Here is a 21,322-nt window from a genome sequence, read left to right on the forward strand (position 1 = left end):
TCGGGATTTTACCGGAATACCGGGAGGGTTACCGGAACCCCCCGGGAGCTATTTGGGCCATAGTGGGCCTTAGTGGAAAAGAGAAGGGGCTGCCCTAGTTGGGCTGCGCGCCCCCCCTTTCCCTAGTCCTATTAGGACTAGGAGAGGTGGCCGGCCCCCTCCTCCTCTTTTCCCCTCCGAGGAATCCTAGTTGGACTAGGATTGGAGGGGGAATCCTACTCCCAGAGGGAGTAGGACTCTCCTGCGCCTCCCCCCCTTGGCCGGCCAGCCTCCCCTCCTCTCCTCCTTTATATACGGAGGCAGGGGCACCTCTAAACACACAAGTTGACACAAGTTGATCCACGTGATCGATTCCTTAGCCGTGTGCGGTGCCCCCTGCCACCATATTCCTCGATAATACTGTAGCGGAGTTTAGGCGAAGCCCTTCTGCTGTAGTTCATCAAGATCGTCACCACGCCGTCGTGCTGACGAAACTCTTCCCCGACACTTTGCTGGATCGGAGTCCGGGGATCGTCATCGAGCTGAACGTGTGCTCGAACTCGGAGGTGCCGTAGTTTCGGTGCTTGATCGGTTGGATCGAGAAGACGTACGACTACTTCCTCTACGCCGTGTCATCGCTTCCGCAGTCGGTCTACGTTGGGTACGTAGACAATACTCTCCCCTCGTTGCTATGCATCACATGATCCTGTGTGTGCGTAGGAAAATTTTGAAATTACTACGAAACCCAACAGTGGCATCCGAGCCTAGGTTATTGATGTTGATGTTATTTGCACGAGTAGAACACAAGTGAGTTGTGGACGATACAAGTCATACTGCCTACCAGCATGTCATATTTTGGTTCGGCGGTATTGTTGGACGAGACGACCCAGACCAACCTTACGCGTACGCTTACGCGAGACCGGTTCCCTCGACGTGCTTTGCACAGAGATGGCTTGCGGGCGACTGTTTCTCCAACTTTAGTTGAACCAAGTATGGCTACGCCCGGTCCTTGCGAAGGTTAAAACGGAGTCTATTTGACAAACTATCGTTGTGGTTTTGATGCGTAGGTGAGATTGGTTCTTACTTAAGCCCGTAGCAGCCACGTAAAACATGCAACAACAAAGTAGAGGACGTCTAACTTGTTTTTGCAGGGCATGTTGTGATGTGATATGGTCAAGGCATGATGCTGAATTTTATTGTATGAGATGATCATGTTTTGTAACCGAGTTATCGGCAACTGGCAGGAGCCATATGGTTGTCGCTTTATTGTATGCAATGCAATCGCGATGTAATGCTTTACTTTATTACTAAACGGTAGTGATAGTCGTGGAAGCATAAGATTGGCGAGACGACAACGATGCTACGATGGAGATCAAGGTGTCGCGCCGGTGACGATGGTGATCATGACGGTGCTTCGGAGATGGAGATCACAAGCACAAGATGATGATGACCATATCATATCACTTATATTGATTGCATGTGATGTTTATGTTTTTATGCATCTTATCTTGCTTTGATTGACGGTAGCATTATAAGATGATCTCTCACTAAATTATCAAGAAGTGTTCTCCCTGAGTATGCACCGTTGCCAAAGTTCGTCGTGCCCAGACACCACGTGATGATCGGGTGTGATAAGCTCTACGTCCATCTACAACGGGTGCAAGCCAGTTTTGCACACGCAGAATACTCAGGTTAAACTTGACGAGCCTAGCATATGCAGATATGGCCTCGGAACACGGAGACCGAAAGGTCGAGCGTGAATCATATAGTAGATATGATCAACATAACGATGTTCACCATTGAAAACTACTCCATCTCACGTGATGATCGGTCATGGTTTAGTTGATTTGGATCACGTAATCACTTAGAGGATTAGAGGGATGTCTATCTAAGTGGGAGTTCTTAAATAATATGATTAACTGAACTTAAATTTATCATGAACTTAGTACCTGATAGTATCTTGCTTGTTTATGTTGATTGTAGATAGATGGCTCGTGCTGTTGTTCCGTTGAATTTTAATGCGTTCCTTGAGAAAGCAAAGTTGAAAGATGATGGTAGCAATTACACGGACTGGGTCCGTAACTTGAGGATTATCCTCATTGCTGCACAGAAAAATTACGTCCTGGAAGCACCGCTGGGTGCCAGGCCTGCTGCTGGAGCAACACCAGATGTTATGAACGTCTGGCAGAGCAAAGCTGATGACTACTCGATAGTTCAGTGTGCCATGCTTTACGGCTTAGAATCGGGACTTCAACGACGTTTTGAACGTCATGGAGCATATGAGATGTTCCAGGAGTTGAAGTTAATATTTCAAGCAAATGCCCGAATTGAGAGATATGAAGTCTCCAATAAGTTCTATAGCTGCAAGATGGAGGAGAACAGTTCTGTCAGTGAGCATATACTCAAAATGTCTGGGTATAATAATCACTTGATTCAATTGGGAGTTAATCTTCCGGATGATTGCGTCATTGACAGAGTTCTCCAATCACTGCCACCAAGCTACAAGAGCTTCGTGATGAACTATAATATGCAAGGGATGAACAAGACTATTCCCGAGCTCTTCGCAATGCTGAAAGCTGCGGAGGTAGAAATCAAGAAGGAGCATCAAGTGTTGATGGTTAACAAGACCACTAGTTTCAAGAAAAAGGGCAAAGGGAAGAAAAAGGGGAACTTCAAGAAGAACGGCAAGCAAGTTGCTGCTCAAGAGAAGAAACCCAAGTCTGGAGCTAAGCCTGAAACTGAGTGCTTCTACTGCAAGCAGACTGGTCACTGGAAGCGGAACTGCCCCAAGTATTTGGCAGATAAGAAGGATGGCAAGGTGAACAAAGGTATATGTGATATACATGTTATTGATGTGTACCTTACTAGAGCTCGCAGTAGCACCTGGGTATTTGATACTGGTTCTGTTGCTAATATTTGCAACTCGAAACAGGGACTACGGAATAAGCGGGCACTGGCAAAGGACGAGGTGACGATGCGCGTGGGAAACGGTTCCAAAGTCGATGTGATCGCAGTCGGCACGCTACCTCTACATCTACCTTCGGGATTAATATTAGACCTAAATAATTGTTATTTGGTGCCAGCGTTGAGCATGAACATTATATCTGGATCTTGTTTAATGCGAGACGGTTATTCATTTAAATCAGAGAATAATGGTTGTTCTATTTATATGAGTAATATCTTTTATGGTCATGCACCCTTGAATAGTGGTCTATTCTTATTGAATCTCGATAGTAGTAATACACATATTCATAATATTGAAGCCAAAAGATGCAGAGTTGATAATGAAAGTGCAACTTATTTGTGGCACTGTCGTTTAGGTCATATCGGTATAAAATGCATGAAGAAACTCCATGCTGATGGACTTTTGAAACCACTTGATTATGAATCACTTGGTACTTGCGAACCGTGCCTCATGGGCAAGATGACTAAAACACCGTTCTCCGGTTCTATGGAGAGAGCAACAGATTTGTTGGAAATCATACATACCGATGTATGTGGCCCGATGAATATTGAGGCTCGTGGCGGATATCGTTATTTTCTCACCTTCACAGATGATTTAAGCAGATATGGGTATATCTACTTAATGAAACATAAATCTGAAACATTTGAAAAGTTCAAAGAATTTCAGAGTGAAGTTGAAAATCATCGTAACAAGAAAATAAAGTTTCTACGATCTGATCGTGGAGGAGAATATTTGAGTTACGAGTTTGGTGTACATTTGAAAAACTGTGGAATAGTTTCGCAACTCACGCCACCCGGAACACCACAGCGTAATGGTGTGTCCGAACGTCGTAATCGTACTTTACTAGATATGGTGCGATCTATGATGTCTCTTACTGATTTACCGCTATCATTTTGGGGATATGCTTTAGAGAAGGCCGCATTCACGTTAAATAGGGCACCATCAAAATCCGTTGAGACGACGCCTTATGAACTGTGGTTTGGCAAGAAACCAAAGTTGTCGTTTCTTAAAGTTTGGGGCTGCGATGCTTATGTGAAAAAGCTTCAACCTGATAAGCTCGAACCCAAATCGGAGAAATGTGTCTTCATAGGATACCCAAAGGAAACTGTTGGGTACACCTTCTATCACAGATCCGAAGGCAAGACATTCGTTGCTAAGAATGGATCATTTCTAGAGAAGGAGTTTCTCTCGAAAGAAGTGAGTGGGAGGAAAGTAGAACTTGACGAGGTAACTGTACCTGCTCCCTTACTGGAAAGTAGTTCATCACAGAAAACTGCTTCAGTGACACCTACACCAGTTAGTGAGGAAGCCAATGATAATGATCATGAAACTTCAGATCAAGATACTACTGAACCTCGTAGATCAAACAGAGTAAGATCCGCACCAGAGTGGTACGGTAATCCTGTTCTGGAGGTCATGCTACTAGATCATGATGAACCTACGAACTATGAAGAAGCGATGGTGAGCCCAGATTCCGCAAAGTGGCTTGAAGCCATGAAATCTGAGATGGGATCCATGTATGAGAACAAAGTATGGACTTTGGTTGACTTGCCCGATGATCGGCAAGCAATTGAGAATAAATGGATCTTTAAGAAGAAGACTGACGCTGATGGTAATGTTACTGTCTACAAAGCTCGACTTGTCGCAAAAGGTTTTCGGCAAGTTCAAGGGATTGACTACGATGAGACCTTCTCACCCGTAGCGATGCTTAAGTCCGTCCGAATCATGTTAGCGATTGCCGCATTTTATGATTATGAAATTTGGCAGATGGATGTCAAAACTGCATTCTTGAATGGATTTCTGGAAGAAGAGTTGTATATGATGCAACCGGAAGGTTTTGTCGATCCAAAGGGAGCTAACAAAGTGTGCAAGCTCCAGCGATCCATTTATGGACTGGTGCAAGCCTCTCGGAGTTGGAATAAACGTTTTGATAGTGTGATCAAAGCATTTGGTTTTATACAGACTTTCGGAGAAGCCTGTATTTACAAGAAAGTGAGTGGGAGCTCTGTAGCATTTCTGATATTATATGTGGATGACATATTACTGATTGGAAATGATATAGAATTTCTGGATAGCATAAAGGGATACTTGAATAAAAGTTTTTCAATGAAAGACCTCGGTGAAGCTGCTTACATATTAGGCATTAAGATCTATAGAGATAGATCAAAACGCTTAATTGGACTTTCACAAAGCACATACCTTGACAAAATTTTGAAGAAGTTCAAAATGGATCAAGCAAAGAAAGGGTTCTTGCCTGTGTTACAAGGTGTGAAATTGAGTAAGACTCAATGCCCGGCCACTGCAGAAGATAGAGAGAATATGAAAGATGTTCCCTATGCATCAGCCATAGGCTCTATCATGTATGCAATGCTGTGTACCAGACCTGATGTGTGCCTTGCTATAAGCTTAGCAGGGAGGTACCAAAGTAATCCAGGAGTGGATCACTGGACAGCGGTCAAGAACATCCTGAAATACCTGAAAAGGACTAAGGATATGTTTCTCGTATATGGAGGTGACAAAGAGCTCACCGTAAAAGGTTACGTTGATGCAAGCTTTGACACTGATCCGGACGATTCTAAATCGCAAACCGGATACGTGTTTACATTAAACGGTGGAGCTGTCAGTTGGTGCAGTTCTAAACAAAGCGTTGTAGCGGGATCTACATGTGAAGCGGAATACATAGCTGCTTCGGAAGCAGCAAATGAAGGAGTCTGGATGAAGGAATTCATATCCGATCTAGGTGTCATACCTAGTGCATCGGGTCCAATGAAAATCTTTTGTGACAATACTGGTGCAATTGCCTTGGCAAAGGAATCCAGATTTCACAAAAGGACCAAACACATCAAGAGACGCTTCAACTCCATCCGGGATCTAGTCCAGGTGGGAGACATAGAGATTTGCAAGATACATACGGATCTGAATGTTGCAGACCCGTTGACTAAGCCTCTTCCACGAGCAAAACATGATCAGCACCAAAGCTCCATGGGTGTTAGAATCATTACAGTGTAATCTAGATTATTGTCTCTAGTGCAAGTGGGAGACTGAAGGAAATATGCCCTAGAGGCAATAATAAAGTTATTATTTATTTCCTTATAATCATGATAAATGTTTATTATTCATGCTAGAATTGTATTTACCGGAAACATAATACATGTGTGAATACATAGACAAACAAAGTGTCACTAGTATGCCTCTACTTGACTAGCTCGTTAATCAAAGATGGTTATGTTTCCTAACCATGAACAATGAGTTGTTATTTGATTAACGAGGTCACATCATTAGTAGAATGATCTGATTGACATGAGCCATTCCATTAGCTTAGCCGATCGTTTAGTATGTTGCTATTGCTTTCTTCATGACTTATACATGTTCCTATGACTATGAGATTATGCAACTCCAGTTTACCGGAGGAACACTTTGGGTACTACCAAATGTCACAACGTAACTGGGTGATTATAAAGGAGTACTACAGGTGTCTCCAATGGTCGATGTTGGGTTGGCGTATTTCAAGATTAGGATTTGTCACTCCGATTGTCGGAGAGGTATCTCTGGGCCCTCTCGGTAATACACATCACATAAGCCTTGCAAGCATTACAACTAATATGTTAGTTGTGAGATGATGTATTACGGAACGAGTAAAAAGAGACTTGCCGGTAACGAGATTGAACTAGGTATTGGATACCGACGATCGAATCTCGGGCAAGTAACATACCGATGACAAAGGGAACAACGTATGTTGTTATGCGGTCTGACCGATAAAGATCTTCGTAGAATATGTAGGAGCCAATATGGGCATCCAGGTCCCGCTATTGGTTATTGACCGGAGACGTGTCTCGGTCATGTCTACATTGTTCTCGAACCCGTAGGGTCCGCACGCTTAAGGTTACGATGACAGTTATATTATGAGTTTATGCATTTTGATGTACCGAAGGTTGTTCGGAGTCCCGGATGTGATCACGGACATGACGAGGAGTCTCGAAATGGTCGAGACGTAAAGATTGATATATTGGAAGCCTATATTTGGATATTGGAAGTGTTCCGGGTGAAATCGGGATTTTACCGGAATACCGGGAGGGTTACCGGAACCCCCCGGGAGCTATTTGGGCCATAGTGGGCCTTAGTGGAAAAGAGAAGGGGCTGCCCTAGTTGGGCTGCGCGCCCCCCCCCCCTTTCCCTAGTCCTATTAGGACTAGGAGAGGTGGCCGGCCCCCTCCTCCTATTTTCCCCTCCAAGGAATCCTAGTTGGACTAGGATTGGAGGGGGAATCCTACTCCCAGAGGGAGTAGGACTCTCCTGCGCCTCCCCCCCTTGGCCGGCCAGCCTCCCCTCCTCTCCTCCTTTATATACGGAGGCAGGGGCACCTCTAAACACACAAGTTGACACAAGTTGATCCACGTGATCGATTCCTTAGCCGTGTGCGGTGCCCCCTGCCACCATATTCCTCGATAATACTGTAACGGAGTTTAGGCGAAGCCCTGCTGCTGTAGTTCATCAAGATCGTCACCACGCCGTCGTGCTGACGAAACTCTTCCCCGACACTTTGCTGGATCGGAGTCCGGGGATCGTCATCGAGCTGAACGTGTGCTCGAATTCGGAGGTGCCGTAGTTTCGGTGCTTGATCGGTTGGATCGAGAAGACGTACGACTACTTCCTCTACATCGTGTCATCGCTTCCGCAGTCGGTCTGCGTTGGGTACGTAGACAATACTCTCCCCTCGTTGCTATGCATCACATGATCCTGTGTGTGCGTAGGAAAATTTTGAAATTACTACGAAACCCAACAAGTTGTCCCAACCATCATATCTGACCGAGATTCAGATCCGATTGGTGTCATGATACCTCAAACTCAGGATGCTCGAGAAGAAAAGGTGCAACACAAATCGACGAAATGACATTGCAAGATTCTCGGGAAATGAACTATGGGAGCGGGTTCCTGAAACAATAGTTCATTAATAAACCAAGGAGGGAATGAGGAGGTGGCTGATGGGCTCAGCGACAATTTATCAAGAATTCCAACAAGATGGATCTCCACAATTATGTGAACAAGGAGATAATATTTGTCAGATCAAATGGTATAATATAATGATGTATGTTCGAGGAAAACATCCACAGTTAAACATTGGTTGAAAGGTGCACTTGAAATGCGGGATGGGTTGCACGACTAACATCAGAATGGCGATTTAGCACCAGCACACCAAATTGGAATTATTGTCCATTAACTTTGAAGCAATAGGGTTGCTAGAGATATCAAATTCTCACAACAGAGTTCACTCAACACGGGGGCCAAGAAAAGAATGGTGATGGCGAGAAGCATCACTATACCAAGAATTTCTTAAGAGGTGGTGAAATTCTAACAACATTCTTGAGATAAAAGATGGTAACACTCCAAGCTAACGAAGAACAAATGTTGGTAGCAAGGAAGTCAAGGTATAACCCAGGACATGAACAAGTTTGGGTTGGAGGGAAGGCAATAAAGTGGTCGATGACAACACAAATCAGCGAGGGCAAGGATGGTATTTCTCATCATGAATTCAATTGATATAAGAGCTCAGAATGGTCATGATGATCATGACACATTTGTCGAGAAGTTTCATGAAGATGTAATCGATCGGCGATGACATCAAGTCAAATGAATGGTGAAGCGAAAGGTTATTGGAACCGAGGGTACGACACAAACTCGAAATCAAGTTTGATGTTCAAGGTGAAATGATATGACGAGGAAGATCGATGTAAGATTAGCTCACCGTCGAAATTTGTGCTCCGGGAAGGACCAAGTAGCACAATTAAAATTAAAATTAGCATGGTAAGGATGTAGCCGAACAGGCTAGAAATGACGCGATCGGGTACAAACTCGTACTTAAAGAAGATTATCAAAAGTTGTTGAACCGTAGTGCAGACTCGGTTTAGTTAACGGTGCCTTTGAGTGTTTAATAACTCAGAGCCCATGAAAACTGTAGTCAATGAGAATGTAGTACTTGATGAAGAACTCATAAGAAGTTATGCAGTTCCAAGATAATCTCGAGATACCAGGGGGGTAATACTCGAAGACGGATCAAAGTAGAGGTTGGACTGGGGTACGCAGAAGACAAATGTTTAAACTTGCCCGAGAAATGGGAACAAAGAAGAACAATATGGTCGAAACCATAACTACAAGGGGTCCAATTTAATGACACCGAAAGAATTACTCGAATGAGTAAATATTTGGCAAGAAGCTTCCATGATAAGTTCCACATCGGGTCCATGGGCATGAACGCAGAGTTCAAGGTCGACTCCCACTTCTCCAATGCATACCCTTTCATTCACTTCTCGCTTTCAATGAAGTTGTAGTGTTGAAATATTATCTGGCAAAACACCAGAAGAGTATGACTCGTGAAAACTCTCGGGTGTATACGGTTAGGGAAGGCATAGGTTCAACCCATAGGGGCATCTTAGGAACATATACCACAAACATCAGGAATAATTATCACCAGCTCGAAAGTAGAGCATGGTTGACAAAGTAGAGGATACAATTTACCAAAGGCATTATATACCCGTGGAAAAGCTCACAAGGTTATTGAATATGAAGGACGATGTCGGATGAAATCCAACAATGGGTTGGGCGATCCACAACGGAGCTGATGTGAGTATTGGTACTCCAGAAAGAATGCACGGGCATCATATTATAGAACATCGGAATAATTCGATGCTTAGATAACAAAGGAATTATGATTTCCAAAACAAATGATCAGAAGCAGACGCTCTGATCAAGGATGGATAAGTTGGATAGACCAGAGGCACAATTGACGACAAATAGTTTGGTCGAGAACCAGCTCATGTTCAAAATGACGTCTGAGCCGGAAAAATAATTTAGAAGGGTTGATAGATGATTGTGTGCATTCGCACACATGTTGAATCAATAGGATCAAAATGACGGTGTCAAAAGATACTAGTGAATATTGCTAGTGATATGGGAGCATCCATAACGTAAGCATTCAAGTATTTGCAGAGCAATGGTTTGAAGAGGATGCTCAGAAGGTCGGATAGTATTTCAGAGTATCTTATGAAGCATACGAACAACTGGGGGTGAACAGATACTCAATAAGTGCGAGGAATTTTCAATAGGGATATTCATGTGGTAAAGAACTACAAGGCAGTAAGCTTAAAGGATTTTCGGAACAACGGAGAGCAATTTAGGGCATCTTGTAATAACAAGAGCAACTGAGGATGAAGGTATGAACGACAATTGTAGGTAGTTATCCACAAGGGTATATCGGTGGTAGGGGATTGTAAAGTTGGTGGGCACAAGGGTCTCGGGAAAACCTCAGAGAGTATCTTCGGAATCTTCTGGTGCAGCAAGCGATCAACTGGAGTGAGGGGCTCTCCGGGAGAAAGTATTTTCGAGAACCTAAAGTTAGTCTTTAGCAAAATCATTTAACCCGAATAGAAGAGAGATCAGAGTCCCCGAGTATAGACAAGGAGTAAAAGATCCTAATACCACCCAATGGCGACGTGGGCCCGTAAGCCACACAGCCATGTTAGTAAAAGTTTTTCAATGACTAGACTCGACTTCGGCCAAGGAGTGTGGAAGGGGGATTCCTACAGGCAGTCGGCTCTAATACCAACTTGTGACGCCCTCGATTCAATCGGACACTAATCATGCACGCAAATGTGTACGATCAAGATCAGGGACTCACGGGAAGATATCACAACACAACTCTAAAAGTAAAATAAGTCATACAAGCATCATATTACAAGCCAGAGGCCTCGAGGGCTCGAATACAAGTGCTCGATCATAGACAAGTCAGCGGAAGCAACAATATCTGAGTACAGACATAAGTTAAACAAGTTGCCATAAGATGGCTAGCACAAACTTGGATACAGTTCGAAAGAGGCGCAGGCCTCCTGCTTGGGATCCTCCTAAACTACTCCTGGTCGTCGTCAGCGGGCTGCACGTAGTAGTAGGCACCTCCGGTGTAGTAGGAGTCGTCGTCGACGGTGACGTTTGGCTCCTGGGATCCGACATCTGGTTGCGGCAACCAAGTAGAAGGGAAAGGGGGAAAAGAGGGAGAAAAGCAACCGTGAGTACTCATCCAAAGTACTCGCAAGCAAGGAGTTACACTACATATGCATGGGTATATGTGTAAAGGGCCATATCAGCGGACTGAACTTCATAATGCCAGAATAAGAGGGGGATAGCTAATCCTGTCGAAGACTACGCTTCTGGCAGCCTCCGTCTTGCAGCATGTAGAAGAGAGTAGACTGAAGTCCTCCAAGTAGCATCGCATAACAATAATCCTACCCGGCGATCCCCTCCTCGTCGCCCTGTTGGAGAGCGATCACCGGGTTGTATCTGGCACTTGGAAGGGTGTGTTTTATTAAGTATCCGGTTCTAGTTGTCATCAGGTCAAGGTACAACTCCAAGTCGTCCTGTTACCGAAGATCACGGCTATTTGAATAGATTAAGTTCCCTGCAGGGGTGCACCACATAACCCAACACGCTCGATCCCATTTGGCCGAACACACTTTCCTGGGTCATGCCCGGCCTCGGAAGATCAACACGTTGCAGCCCCACCTAGGCACAACAGAGAGGTCAGACGCCGGTCTAAATCCTATGCGCGCAGGGGTCTGGGCCCATCCCCCATTGCACACATGCACGTTGCGTACGCGGCCGGAAGCAGACCTAGCAACCTTCATTACAAAGGAAGTTGCGTTAACGCAGTCCAACCCGGCGCGCGCCGCTCAGTCGCTGACGTCACGAAGGCTTCGGCTGATACCACGACGTCGAGTGCCCATATCTTTCCGCGCGTAGTTGGTTAGTGCGTATAGGCCAGTGGCCAGATTCAGATCAAATACCAAGATCTCGTTAAGCGTGTCAGATCAAATACCAGGGCCAGGCCCACCTCTCGCCTAGGTGGTCTCAACCTGCCCTGTCGCTCCACCACAAAGTAACAGTTGGGGGCCGTCGGGAACCCAGGCCCACCTCTACCGGGATGGAGCCACCCGTCCTTCCAGCCCCCACATCGAAATCACTTGCAGGTACTCAACGAGCTGACCCGACTTTAGTCACCATCTGTATAGTATGTATATATGTAGTATATACCCGTGATCACCTCCCAAGTGATCACGGCCCAATAGTATAGCAAGGCAGACTGACAAGAATGTAGGGCCAATGATGACAAACTAGCATCCTATACTAAGCATTTAGGACTGCGGGTAAGGTATCAATGACTGTAGCAACAATGACAGGCTATGCAACAGAATAGGAGTAACCGAACAATAACATGCTACACTACTCTAATGCAAGCAGTATAGAGAAGAATAGGCGATATCTGGTGATCAAGGGGGAGGGGGGGGGGCTTGCTTGGTTGCTCTGGCAAGGAGGGGTCATCTTCGGTGTAGTCAAACACACGGACATCGGCACCGGTCTCAAAGTCTACCGGAAAGAAGTAACGAAGGGGGAACACAATAAATAACAGAGCAATCAAATGTAACACAAAGCAAGACACGGCAATATGCGGTGCTAGGGGTGACCTAACGTGGTATTAGGTGATACCGGCGAAAGGGGGAAACATCCGGGAAAGTATCCCCGGTGTTTCACGTTTTCGGACAGATGAACCGGAGGAGGAAAGTTGCGGGTTCACTAAGCTAGGGATGCGTGGCGGACGAACAGGGTGCGTATCTGGATTCGTCTCGTTGTTCTGAGCAACTTTCATGTAGAAAGTATTTTTATCTGAGCTACGGTTTATTTTATATGATTTTCTAAAGTTTTAATCAATATTATGGAATCTCCTGAAAATTGGCTAAGTCTTAGAATTGTTAAGCTTTTGAACATCACTTAGCTATTTTCTAGAGGCTATAGCTAGTGTTCTGTACATCCTATGAATTAGTGCCTTTTACCAATTTTGTCCTCTTTCTGTGATCTACATGACAGTATCACTGACATCCATGTTAGAGTTCAGTTGCTTGATCGAAACTGTATTTGAAAAGTGCCTCTTGAAGTTAATTCCAGAAACCGTTAAAATATAGGAACATGGGATTTAGTGATTTTCATAGGATTTAATCCTTATGTATTTTCAATTTGGGCCAATGGGATAAAACGGAGTTTGCCAAGTGTACTTTCTACGCGTATTACCTTTGCCCACATTAGAAGTTGTTTTTGTTGATGTTTTGCTGCAGTACAGAGGGGTAGTCAGTGTATTTGTAGCAAAGCTAGCTACTGCTACAGTAACATTCAGTTACTGTAGCAGAGTAGCAGCGGCAGGATGCAGTAGCAGCGGCAACACGGCAGCAAACAGCAACATCAGTAGCTAAGAAGCAACAGCAGCGCAGCAGCGGCACTGCAAGGAGAAGTAGGAGCGAGCGCGCGGCCGGCGAGCGGCGGCAGCGGCGCGGGAGGGCGCAGCCTGGCCGCGATGGGGCTTGCACGGGGCGAGGGAGCAGAGTTCAGCGACAGCAGTAGTTTAACAGAAGTAGCAGCAACGGTTTCGGCAGGCGCGGGCGGAGAGGCGAGGCCACGCACAAGCGGGCAAACGCGGAGGCGCGAGCAATGCACGCAGGGGCTTGGGCTCGATGTAGATCAAAGCCACGGGCACGCAGCTGATGCACCAAGGGCACTAGCAACTTCTACGTGAGACCACGAGTGGGGTGGCGCGCTTGGTTGGGCCAAAGGAGCACAATAGCAACGACGGTTAACACGGCGGCGACACTGATCTCCGGCGACCATGGCAGTAGCAACACAAGGCATAGAATCGATGCGTGGCAAGAGGGGAAGTGACGAGGAACTCACCACGGAGGCACACGGAGGCCCGTTGGTGGCTTAGGAGCTGCAGATGCCACGGACCGATGAAGAACAGCGGCGACGAACAAGGAAGAAGATGGCCGATTTGCCTGCACTCGGGCGAATCCGGTCGGTCTGCTCCTCGTAGGCGAAGTAGGTGTCGTAGAAGAAGCAGCAGGACACGCTCCTAGGCGCTGAGGAGTTCGGTGGCCGCGGGATCGATGATGGCCATGGCGACGGTGTTGCGGGTGCGCTCGGGATCGAGGGAAACGGCGCGAGAGGGAAGAGTGGGGAAGAACTAGAGCTAGGGTTCCGTCGGGGATGTCGAGATGTAGCCTTATCCATCCAGGGAGCCGCGGGATGGCCGACAGCGCGACATCCACGGCGTGGACGGCGTGCGAGCATTGCCAGCGCCATGGCCTCCCTGTTCTGTTCAAGTGGTAGGAGAAAAGCCCACTGGTGGGCTGGGCCTTCTATAGTACTAGGCTTTTAGGTGAACAGTGTTAGGCTTTAACTCTTCTTCTCTTTTATTTTTTATTTCTCTGTTTAGTTTTTCTACACTGCTTTGCATTAAGTAGAGCCACCAATGCATTTTTTAAAATAAGAAACTTGCCAGATCAAATACTAGGCATCATTTAGTATTGCCACAAAAAGGTTTGGTGAGCATTTGAATTCATTTGGATTTTGCATAAATGAAAATGGATTAATGGGCCGGTTTTGGTCATTGTTTTAATTATTTTAGGGTATTCAAATACTTCTAAAAATGTTGATTTATCCACCATTAATACTTAGGATTTATTTTTCACATTTAGCACATTTTAGTTTTTAATATTTGAAGATATTTGTTGTTTGTTTGATTTTTTTTATTTGAATCTGAACCGGTTTCGAACTAACGCGAGATTAGTAACAGTGATTGGGGTGATGTGGCATCATTAGCAGAGGTTCACTGTAGCTTAAATATCCGGGTGTCACACTTCTGCTGTTGCCGCGTCCACCACATGCTCAAGTTTTTCATTGGACGCCGCTATGAATCCCCCTCTGTCATCCCTCAGCACTGCCCCGACCGCTCCACTGAGAGTTTCTACATGGAATGCTGCATCAACATTGAGCTTAACACATCCCTCCATAGGCTTGATCCATCGTTCCTTCTTCACCCCAGTCTCCTTCTTCCTTGCATGCGTATAATTTGCAGCTAGGGCAGAAATTGACAAAGCCGACCGAGCTGGCGATTGGACCTCTTCTCCATGAACTAGTTGCCTTCTCTCCCACCAGATATACCATATCCCAACGAGGATTAATGTTTGTGCACTCACCTCTGGAAGCAGGCTTCCTCTCGTTGGCATACATAAAATATGGTCCAAAACTGAAGAACCAGCTCTGTCTACATTACTCGCCTCCCCCACAAATCCATCTAGTTTTATACATCTCCATATTTCCGACGCTCTTGGACAGGTAAATAATGCATGCTTGATGTCCTCACAGCCTCCTGCACACATAGGACAGTTCCTAGGCAAAGCAATATGTCGGTTTGCCAGAACTCCAAAACATGGTACGAACCCATGCGGGACTTTCCATGCGTGGATCTTGATCTTTCCCGGCAATGAGGACTCCCACAGCTTCGCCCATACTGGATAGCGCTGTGATTGTTGGCCTTCCGTTCTCTCAAACCATCGTCCAAACTGGTGATCCCACTCAGCATGGTACGCCGACCGGACTGTGAACATGTTATTCTTCGTAAATCTCCAAGCCACAAAGTCCTCCATCATACCCTGCGGCGCGAGCGGGATCGCCAAAATTCTCTCCGCATCAACCTGCCAAAACGTATCCATCACAAGCTCTTGACCCCATACTCCTGTTACCGGATCGATCAGGTCGGCCACCTTTGACAGCAGATTTGCTCCTCTCAGGGTCACTACGCGTCCGTCCGCACTCCCAGCGATCCATGGGTCAGACCAAATATTAACCTGAGAACCGTCTCCGATCCTCCAAATGGCACCTCTATTGAAGGTGTTGATCCCTGCACAAATGCTCTGCCACGTGAAAGAACACCCACTCTTCATCTTCGCTTCTAATAGTTTTCGATTGTTTTTACTATTTTTGTACTTATTTTTTTCCTGTGTCAGGTGCATACACACCCGAGAGCCAATGGGTATTTTCTCTTTCGGGTAAGACTATAGAGGTCTAGCGTTTCGACAAGCGCTCTTATTCTGCGCCTGTAGCAACACTCTCTAAAACGCACGAGGCTCCTCGTAATTTAGAAAATGGGATCTTACAAAAAGAAAAGAAAAAAGTAACAACCCTCCCACCATTCAAGGTAAAACTCACCAAAATACTCAAATGACAAGAAGTGGCCCATATTTCACTAGTGGAAAAAGTGCTAGCCACAACTTTCATTGATGGCGCGTCATTTTCAACCAACGCTAGCACTAGTTTTTTAAAATAGTTGTGGTGTTGGATTATTTGGTACAACATTATTAGGGACATAGAGGTGGCGCTAGATAATCGTTGAATGTCACAGGTACACGGGTCCCACGGATAGTAAAAGGCGTAATATAGTGTTGGCGTGGTATAACAAAGAACGCCAGAACAATTATGTTTAGTTGTGGCGTAACATGGGTTGCCACGCCAGTACTATGGGTGTGTTTGGATTGTAGCCAAAGTGCACCTTACCAAAATTTTGGCCATGACCCAAAGATTGGTCTTTGTTTGGATGATTGCCAATTTTTTGGCATGCCAATGAACTCAACTCTAGTTCATTTTTCTTTCAATGTTGGCAAAATTATGGGCAACCAAAACCTCAACCAAAATTTTGGTTAGCCAATGCTTTGGTAGGGCAACCTTGGGCACTAATCAAACGCACGTGGGGTTCATTTTTATATATATTGTAGTTAGTTTTATTTTTGGAATTACTTTTATCTATAACTATTTATTTTTAATTGATTAGAATGTGTTTAATAATATTATACTTTCAGCGACGACGACGACGGAAATGACCAACGGCTAGGGTTCATCCCCCTACATCAGGGTTTCAGTGGCGACGACGGAGCTAACAGCTAATCTCCCTCTGTCGCTAGGATTTCATTTCGTTTTGATTTGCATCGCTAGGGTTTTAGTGATTTGACTAGGCCAAATTGAATTAGAATGGTAGGCAAAATTGAATTAGAATGAGTAGGCTGGCAGTGGAAGATAATTTTAGAAATGTGTGGTGGTGTTCTTCTGGCACTACAATATTGTTATTGTGATCATGTGTGTTGTCGATGAAATGTGTTTGCTTTGTTGCATTTCTACAAATGTGTTTGCTCTAGTGCATTCCCAAGTTAGTGCCACATTGTTGGCATTTTTAGTTGATACATTTTTAGTGTAGTGTTTGCTCTAGTGCATTCCCAAGTCAGTGTCAACTGCTTCTCATATTCCTGCTTGTCAGCTACCCTCCCATGGTTTTGCTCATGAAACATTTCCCATAGCATGGACAAACAATTCTGAAGAACTGGAGGACAAGGCTGGTCAACCCACTCAGCAACACCACAATTAACACCTCCAGGCCGCATTTGTCAATTCATATTAACATAACCAAGTGCACTGAATCTCATAACAGATCACTGCATATTAAGTTACTAAAACTAAATATGTTTTTTACTGAAACTGAATATGTTGCTTACTGAAACAGAAATTGTTGCTTATGTATACAAAAGTTCAGTCAACAATATATGCTTCCCACAAGGCTCTTCGGTGACATTTTAGTATTTGCTATCCTCCTAGTAATCCACTACAATCCCATGTGTTCTTGATCATAGTATGTGTTTGTATGTGTAGAAAATGCCATGTATTCTTGATCATAGTATGTGTTTGTATGTGTAGAAAATTCCATGTATTCACGATCATAGTATGTGTTTGTATGTGTAGAAAATGCCATGTATTCTTGATCGTATACGATGTGTTTATAGGTCATGGCCAATTCCGGAGGCAACAACGAGGAGGTGTACGATGTGGACATGGTCAACAAAGATCTCTTAGACGCTCATCACGCATCAACAACCTGCAATGGGCAAATGACGAGCTAAAGGTGGAGACTAAAGAGCTGCACAACGAGACTGTTCAACTCATTAAGAAGACTAATGAGCTGAGGTACGAGAGGGATAAGCTCATCGAGGATTGGGATAAACTGAAGTAGGAGAGAAAACTCCTCAGGGCAGAGAGGATTGACCTCAAGATGGACATAGCTCATTTCAAAATAGATGGAGAGGGCAATAGAAAGAAGCTTCGCAAGCTGAGTGTAATCCTTGATGAAGAGTAGTTTTAACTAGCTAGTCCATCTTATTAGTTGGTGATGATCGAGTAACTAGAGTTGATGAGAAACATTTGTGAAGTTTAATTAACTTGTTAAGTTCATGAGCATATTGTGTTAATAATTATCTATTAAGTAAGTAGCTAGTGTTGATGAGTATATTGTGCTAATGAGTATCTATTAAGTAAGTAGCTAGTGTTGATGAACAATTTTTTTATTACCAAAAAAAAACATTTGATGGCGTTGGCCAAGGAGGCATGACAAAGTTAAGATGAACTTACTGCTGGCATTGGACAGGTAACACACCAGCAACACGTAGGATACTGCTGACATGCGCTCCAACGCCGCCACTAGTTTTTAGCAATGGCGCCATATTTGTGGTGTTGTGTGTCCACGTCAGCAAGACTGTTTGTGGCACGCCATATTTTAGGCTTTTCTGCACTAGTGCTTATTGTGGCACCGATCATCACCTGAAGCGTTTTTATAACCTTTGGTAGGTGCGAGCATGCACTGTATTTCATACTTAAAAAATTCTTTTGATAGGGTGTGCAACCTATCACCAAGGTCCTTGGCGGCACTGTTATATCCTACCGTTATGGATCCTGGCGGTAAGAAAATGGTCAGATCCCGAAATTTTTGTAAGTTAGGGTCAGATCTAAATCAAGTTTCAAAAAAGGGTCAAAACACGAAACTTAGCCACTCTGTTTTATCGCACGTCGTAAATCATCGAGTGATGCACGCATAGATGAGGCCAAACTCAACAATAAAAAATAAAAAAAATAAAAAGATAAGGCCAAATTGCCCCTGCAAACGTCACAGTTGCGGTGGCTGTCCGGCAAACAACGATCGACGAGTCCAACGTACGCACGTCACACCTTGCCGCTGTCAGGTCGCTGCTTCGTACGACGACGCTGTGGCAACCAGGTCCTGGTAGAACGCGCGGAACGCCTCCATCTCGCCGCGGGGCAGCGCCAGCCCGACCTCGATGCCGCCGTCCCCGTCGCGGCCGCTCTCCGCCAGTGCCAGCGCGCCCGTCCGCTCCACCGAGACGATCTCCACCTTGCGGGGCCGTCCCCACGGCGCTCCCAGATCCGTCGCCGCGTACACGCCCAGCTTCGGCGACCCGGCCACGGTCACCGCGCACGCCGACGCGTACTCCCGCACCAGCCGCACCCATCCCCGCGCGTCCCGGAACACCCGCCCCTGCTCCGCGAGCCCCTCGATCGCCCGCCATATCGCCGCGGAGGCCGTGGCCGCGGTGAGGCAGCCGCTCAGCTTCGCCTCCTCCTCCTTCCCCACGCGGCAGAGCCCCAGGCAGTTGCCGAAGTAGTTTCCCGGCACCGGTGGTGTCGCGCGGGGCTTGCACCCGGTCACGAACCCGAAGCTGGCGCTGCTGCCGCGCGCGTGCACGATGCCTGCCCAGACAGCACCGCACGCCAATGCGTACGGCGAGCACCGCCGCGCCGTGGTCTCCGAGTCCACCTGCCTTCCGAGCCCACGGAGCAGCCTGTCCGTGAACCGGAACGTCGCGAGGTCAGCGGCGCCCGGACGTTGACTGAGGTCCCAGTCGTGGAGCCGCTTGCCGCCGGCCGCCGCAAGAGCCCGGTGGTCGCGGAGAAACACCTCGCGGAGCCCGTTATCGTCTCGCACGACGCTGCGGTCGAGCAGCGGGGGCGCGTCCACCGCGGCCCACTTCCCGCCGCACTCGGGGCCGAGGCGGTGGATGGCGGCCCACGTCCTCATGAAGTGCACGTAGCTGGAACCGTCGGCCACGGCGTGGTGTAGCGTCGTGCCAATGCACAAACCGGCGTGAGGGAACACGGTGAGCTGGACGGCAAAGACATCCTGCGTGCTGCATCGAGAGCCGCCGCCGCCGCCGTGTCTCGGCAGAGAAGGCGGCAGCGGACGGAGCCTCGCGGTGTCGCGCGCGAGGTCGCCGGCGAGGTCCTGGAAGTCGTCGCCGCCCACCGCAACCGTTAGGCGGACAGAGTCGCCGTCCGAGAACAGAACCTCGGGCGCCCCGGCCTCCGGTATGCTGCACACCAGCGTCCCGGCCAAGGGATAGAAGTGGTGCAGCGCGGCGGCCAGGGACTTCTCGAACAGGGGCAGCTCGTGGAGGAGGAACTCGGGGGCGCCGGGGAGGTCGGCGTTGTCGTAGAAGAAGAGGCGCTGCACGGGCGGGACGTCCCAGAAGACGATGTCGAAGAATGTGAGCGGCAGTGTCCGTGGCTTCTCGGCCGGTGGCGACGGCGACGGCGAGACCTGGCACTGCTCCAGGACTGTCAAAGGGTTAAGTAGACTGGGCGCCATCGCCTTGGACCTTAGTCCTGACTATGGATTCCGGCCTACCTTTTCTCGTAGCCGGTGGACAGCGGTCAGTGGCGCCTTCCAACGAAATTGCAAACATTTGTAGTCATTTAATGAATTCGTACTAGCAGGCAGAAGAGCGGCGGCACGCCGCACCCATAGAAGAGCCCGTTCGTATCTTTGGTGTTGATTTTGTTAAAGAAATAAAATAAGAGAGCCCGTTTGAATCACCTAGAAAAGGAAAATAATGACAGGTATGTTTATTATAGAAATGCCTAATACTGATGTGCAAACAGAGCATGAGAAACGTTATCAATTCATGGACATGAAAACTCAAAACACTTGCATTACTATTTTAGGAACCTAAGAACAGAAGCAAATAAAACCAAGAAAAATAAAATCCATGCAAAGGATATAGGAGTATGTAATCATGCATTTTTAAATTACAGTGTTGTCTTTTGAAATTTAGCATATTGTGTCTCTACTCCATCAGAGAAATCAATGAATAAGAAGTTCCATGATGATCATTTTCCGCAAAATAATGTCCTGTCAATAGTGCCCCCATCACAAGGAGCAAACATGTTATGTTTCCAACGCTTACATTAAGATTGATTTATCTTCCCTTTGCTTGTAGAATGAAATAATGGTAATATATGCCACAAATCTCATATATGGTACATATCAATGAGGAAAATTAACATCTGAAGCATCTTTTGAGGATAAAATAGTTATTAGCAAATTCATATTATAGACAAGATAAATTTTTACAGAAGAATATATGGAACAAAGCATCACCTGTAGTCAAATCGAAACGACTAACAATTCCGCAAAAGAATACTAATTGAAGTGAAAACACTTAAGAGCAAATAATGCATCATCTTTGGATTTAATATAATTTTTCATCTCAGACCGTACTCAAGTTTGCACACATGTATGCAGATTCATTAAGTAGTAACAAAACTTCTATATAGACAAATATCATATGAACAACATAAAAAAAAATGAAAAGTTCAGACGTTACAAATAACCAT

At 46.0% G+C, this 21,322-nt stretch overlaps 1 protein-coding gene across 1 annotated transcript; it reads right to left on the reverse strand.

The window, feature by feature from the left end:
* Window positions 1-18,670: 18,670 nt before the first annotated feature.
* LOC119340508 (malonyl-coenzyme:anthocyanin 5-O-glucoside-6'''-O-malonyltransferase-like) lies at window positions 18,671-20,392 on the reverse strand. The gene has a single exon (XM_037612431.1). It carries the CDS (start codon window positions 20,292-20,294, stop codon window positions 18,870-18,872), a length of 1,425 nt encoding a protein of 474 aa, XP_037468328.1. The 5' UTR covers window positions 20,295-20,392; the 3' UTR covers window positions 18,671-18,869.
* Between the last annotated feature and the right edge of the window lie 930 nt (window positions 20,393-21,322).

Source organism: Triticum dicoccoides, chromosome 7B (assembly GCF_002162155.2).
Source record: "Triticum dicoccoides isolate Atlit2015 ecotype Zavitan chromosome 7B, WEW_v2.0, whole genome shotgun sequence".
Taxonomy (NCBI): domain Eukaryota; kingdom Viridiplantae; phylum Streptophyta; class Magnoliopsida; order Poales; family Poaceae; genus Triticum; species Triticum dicoccoides.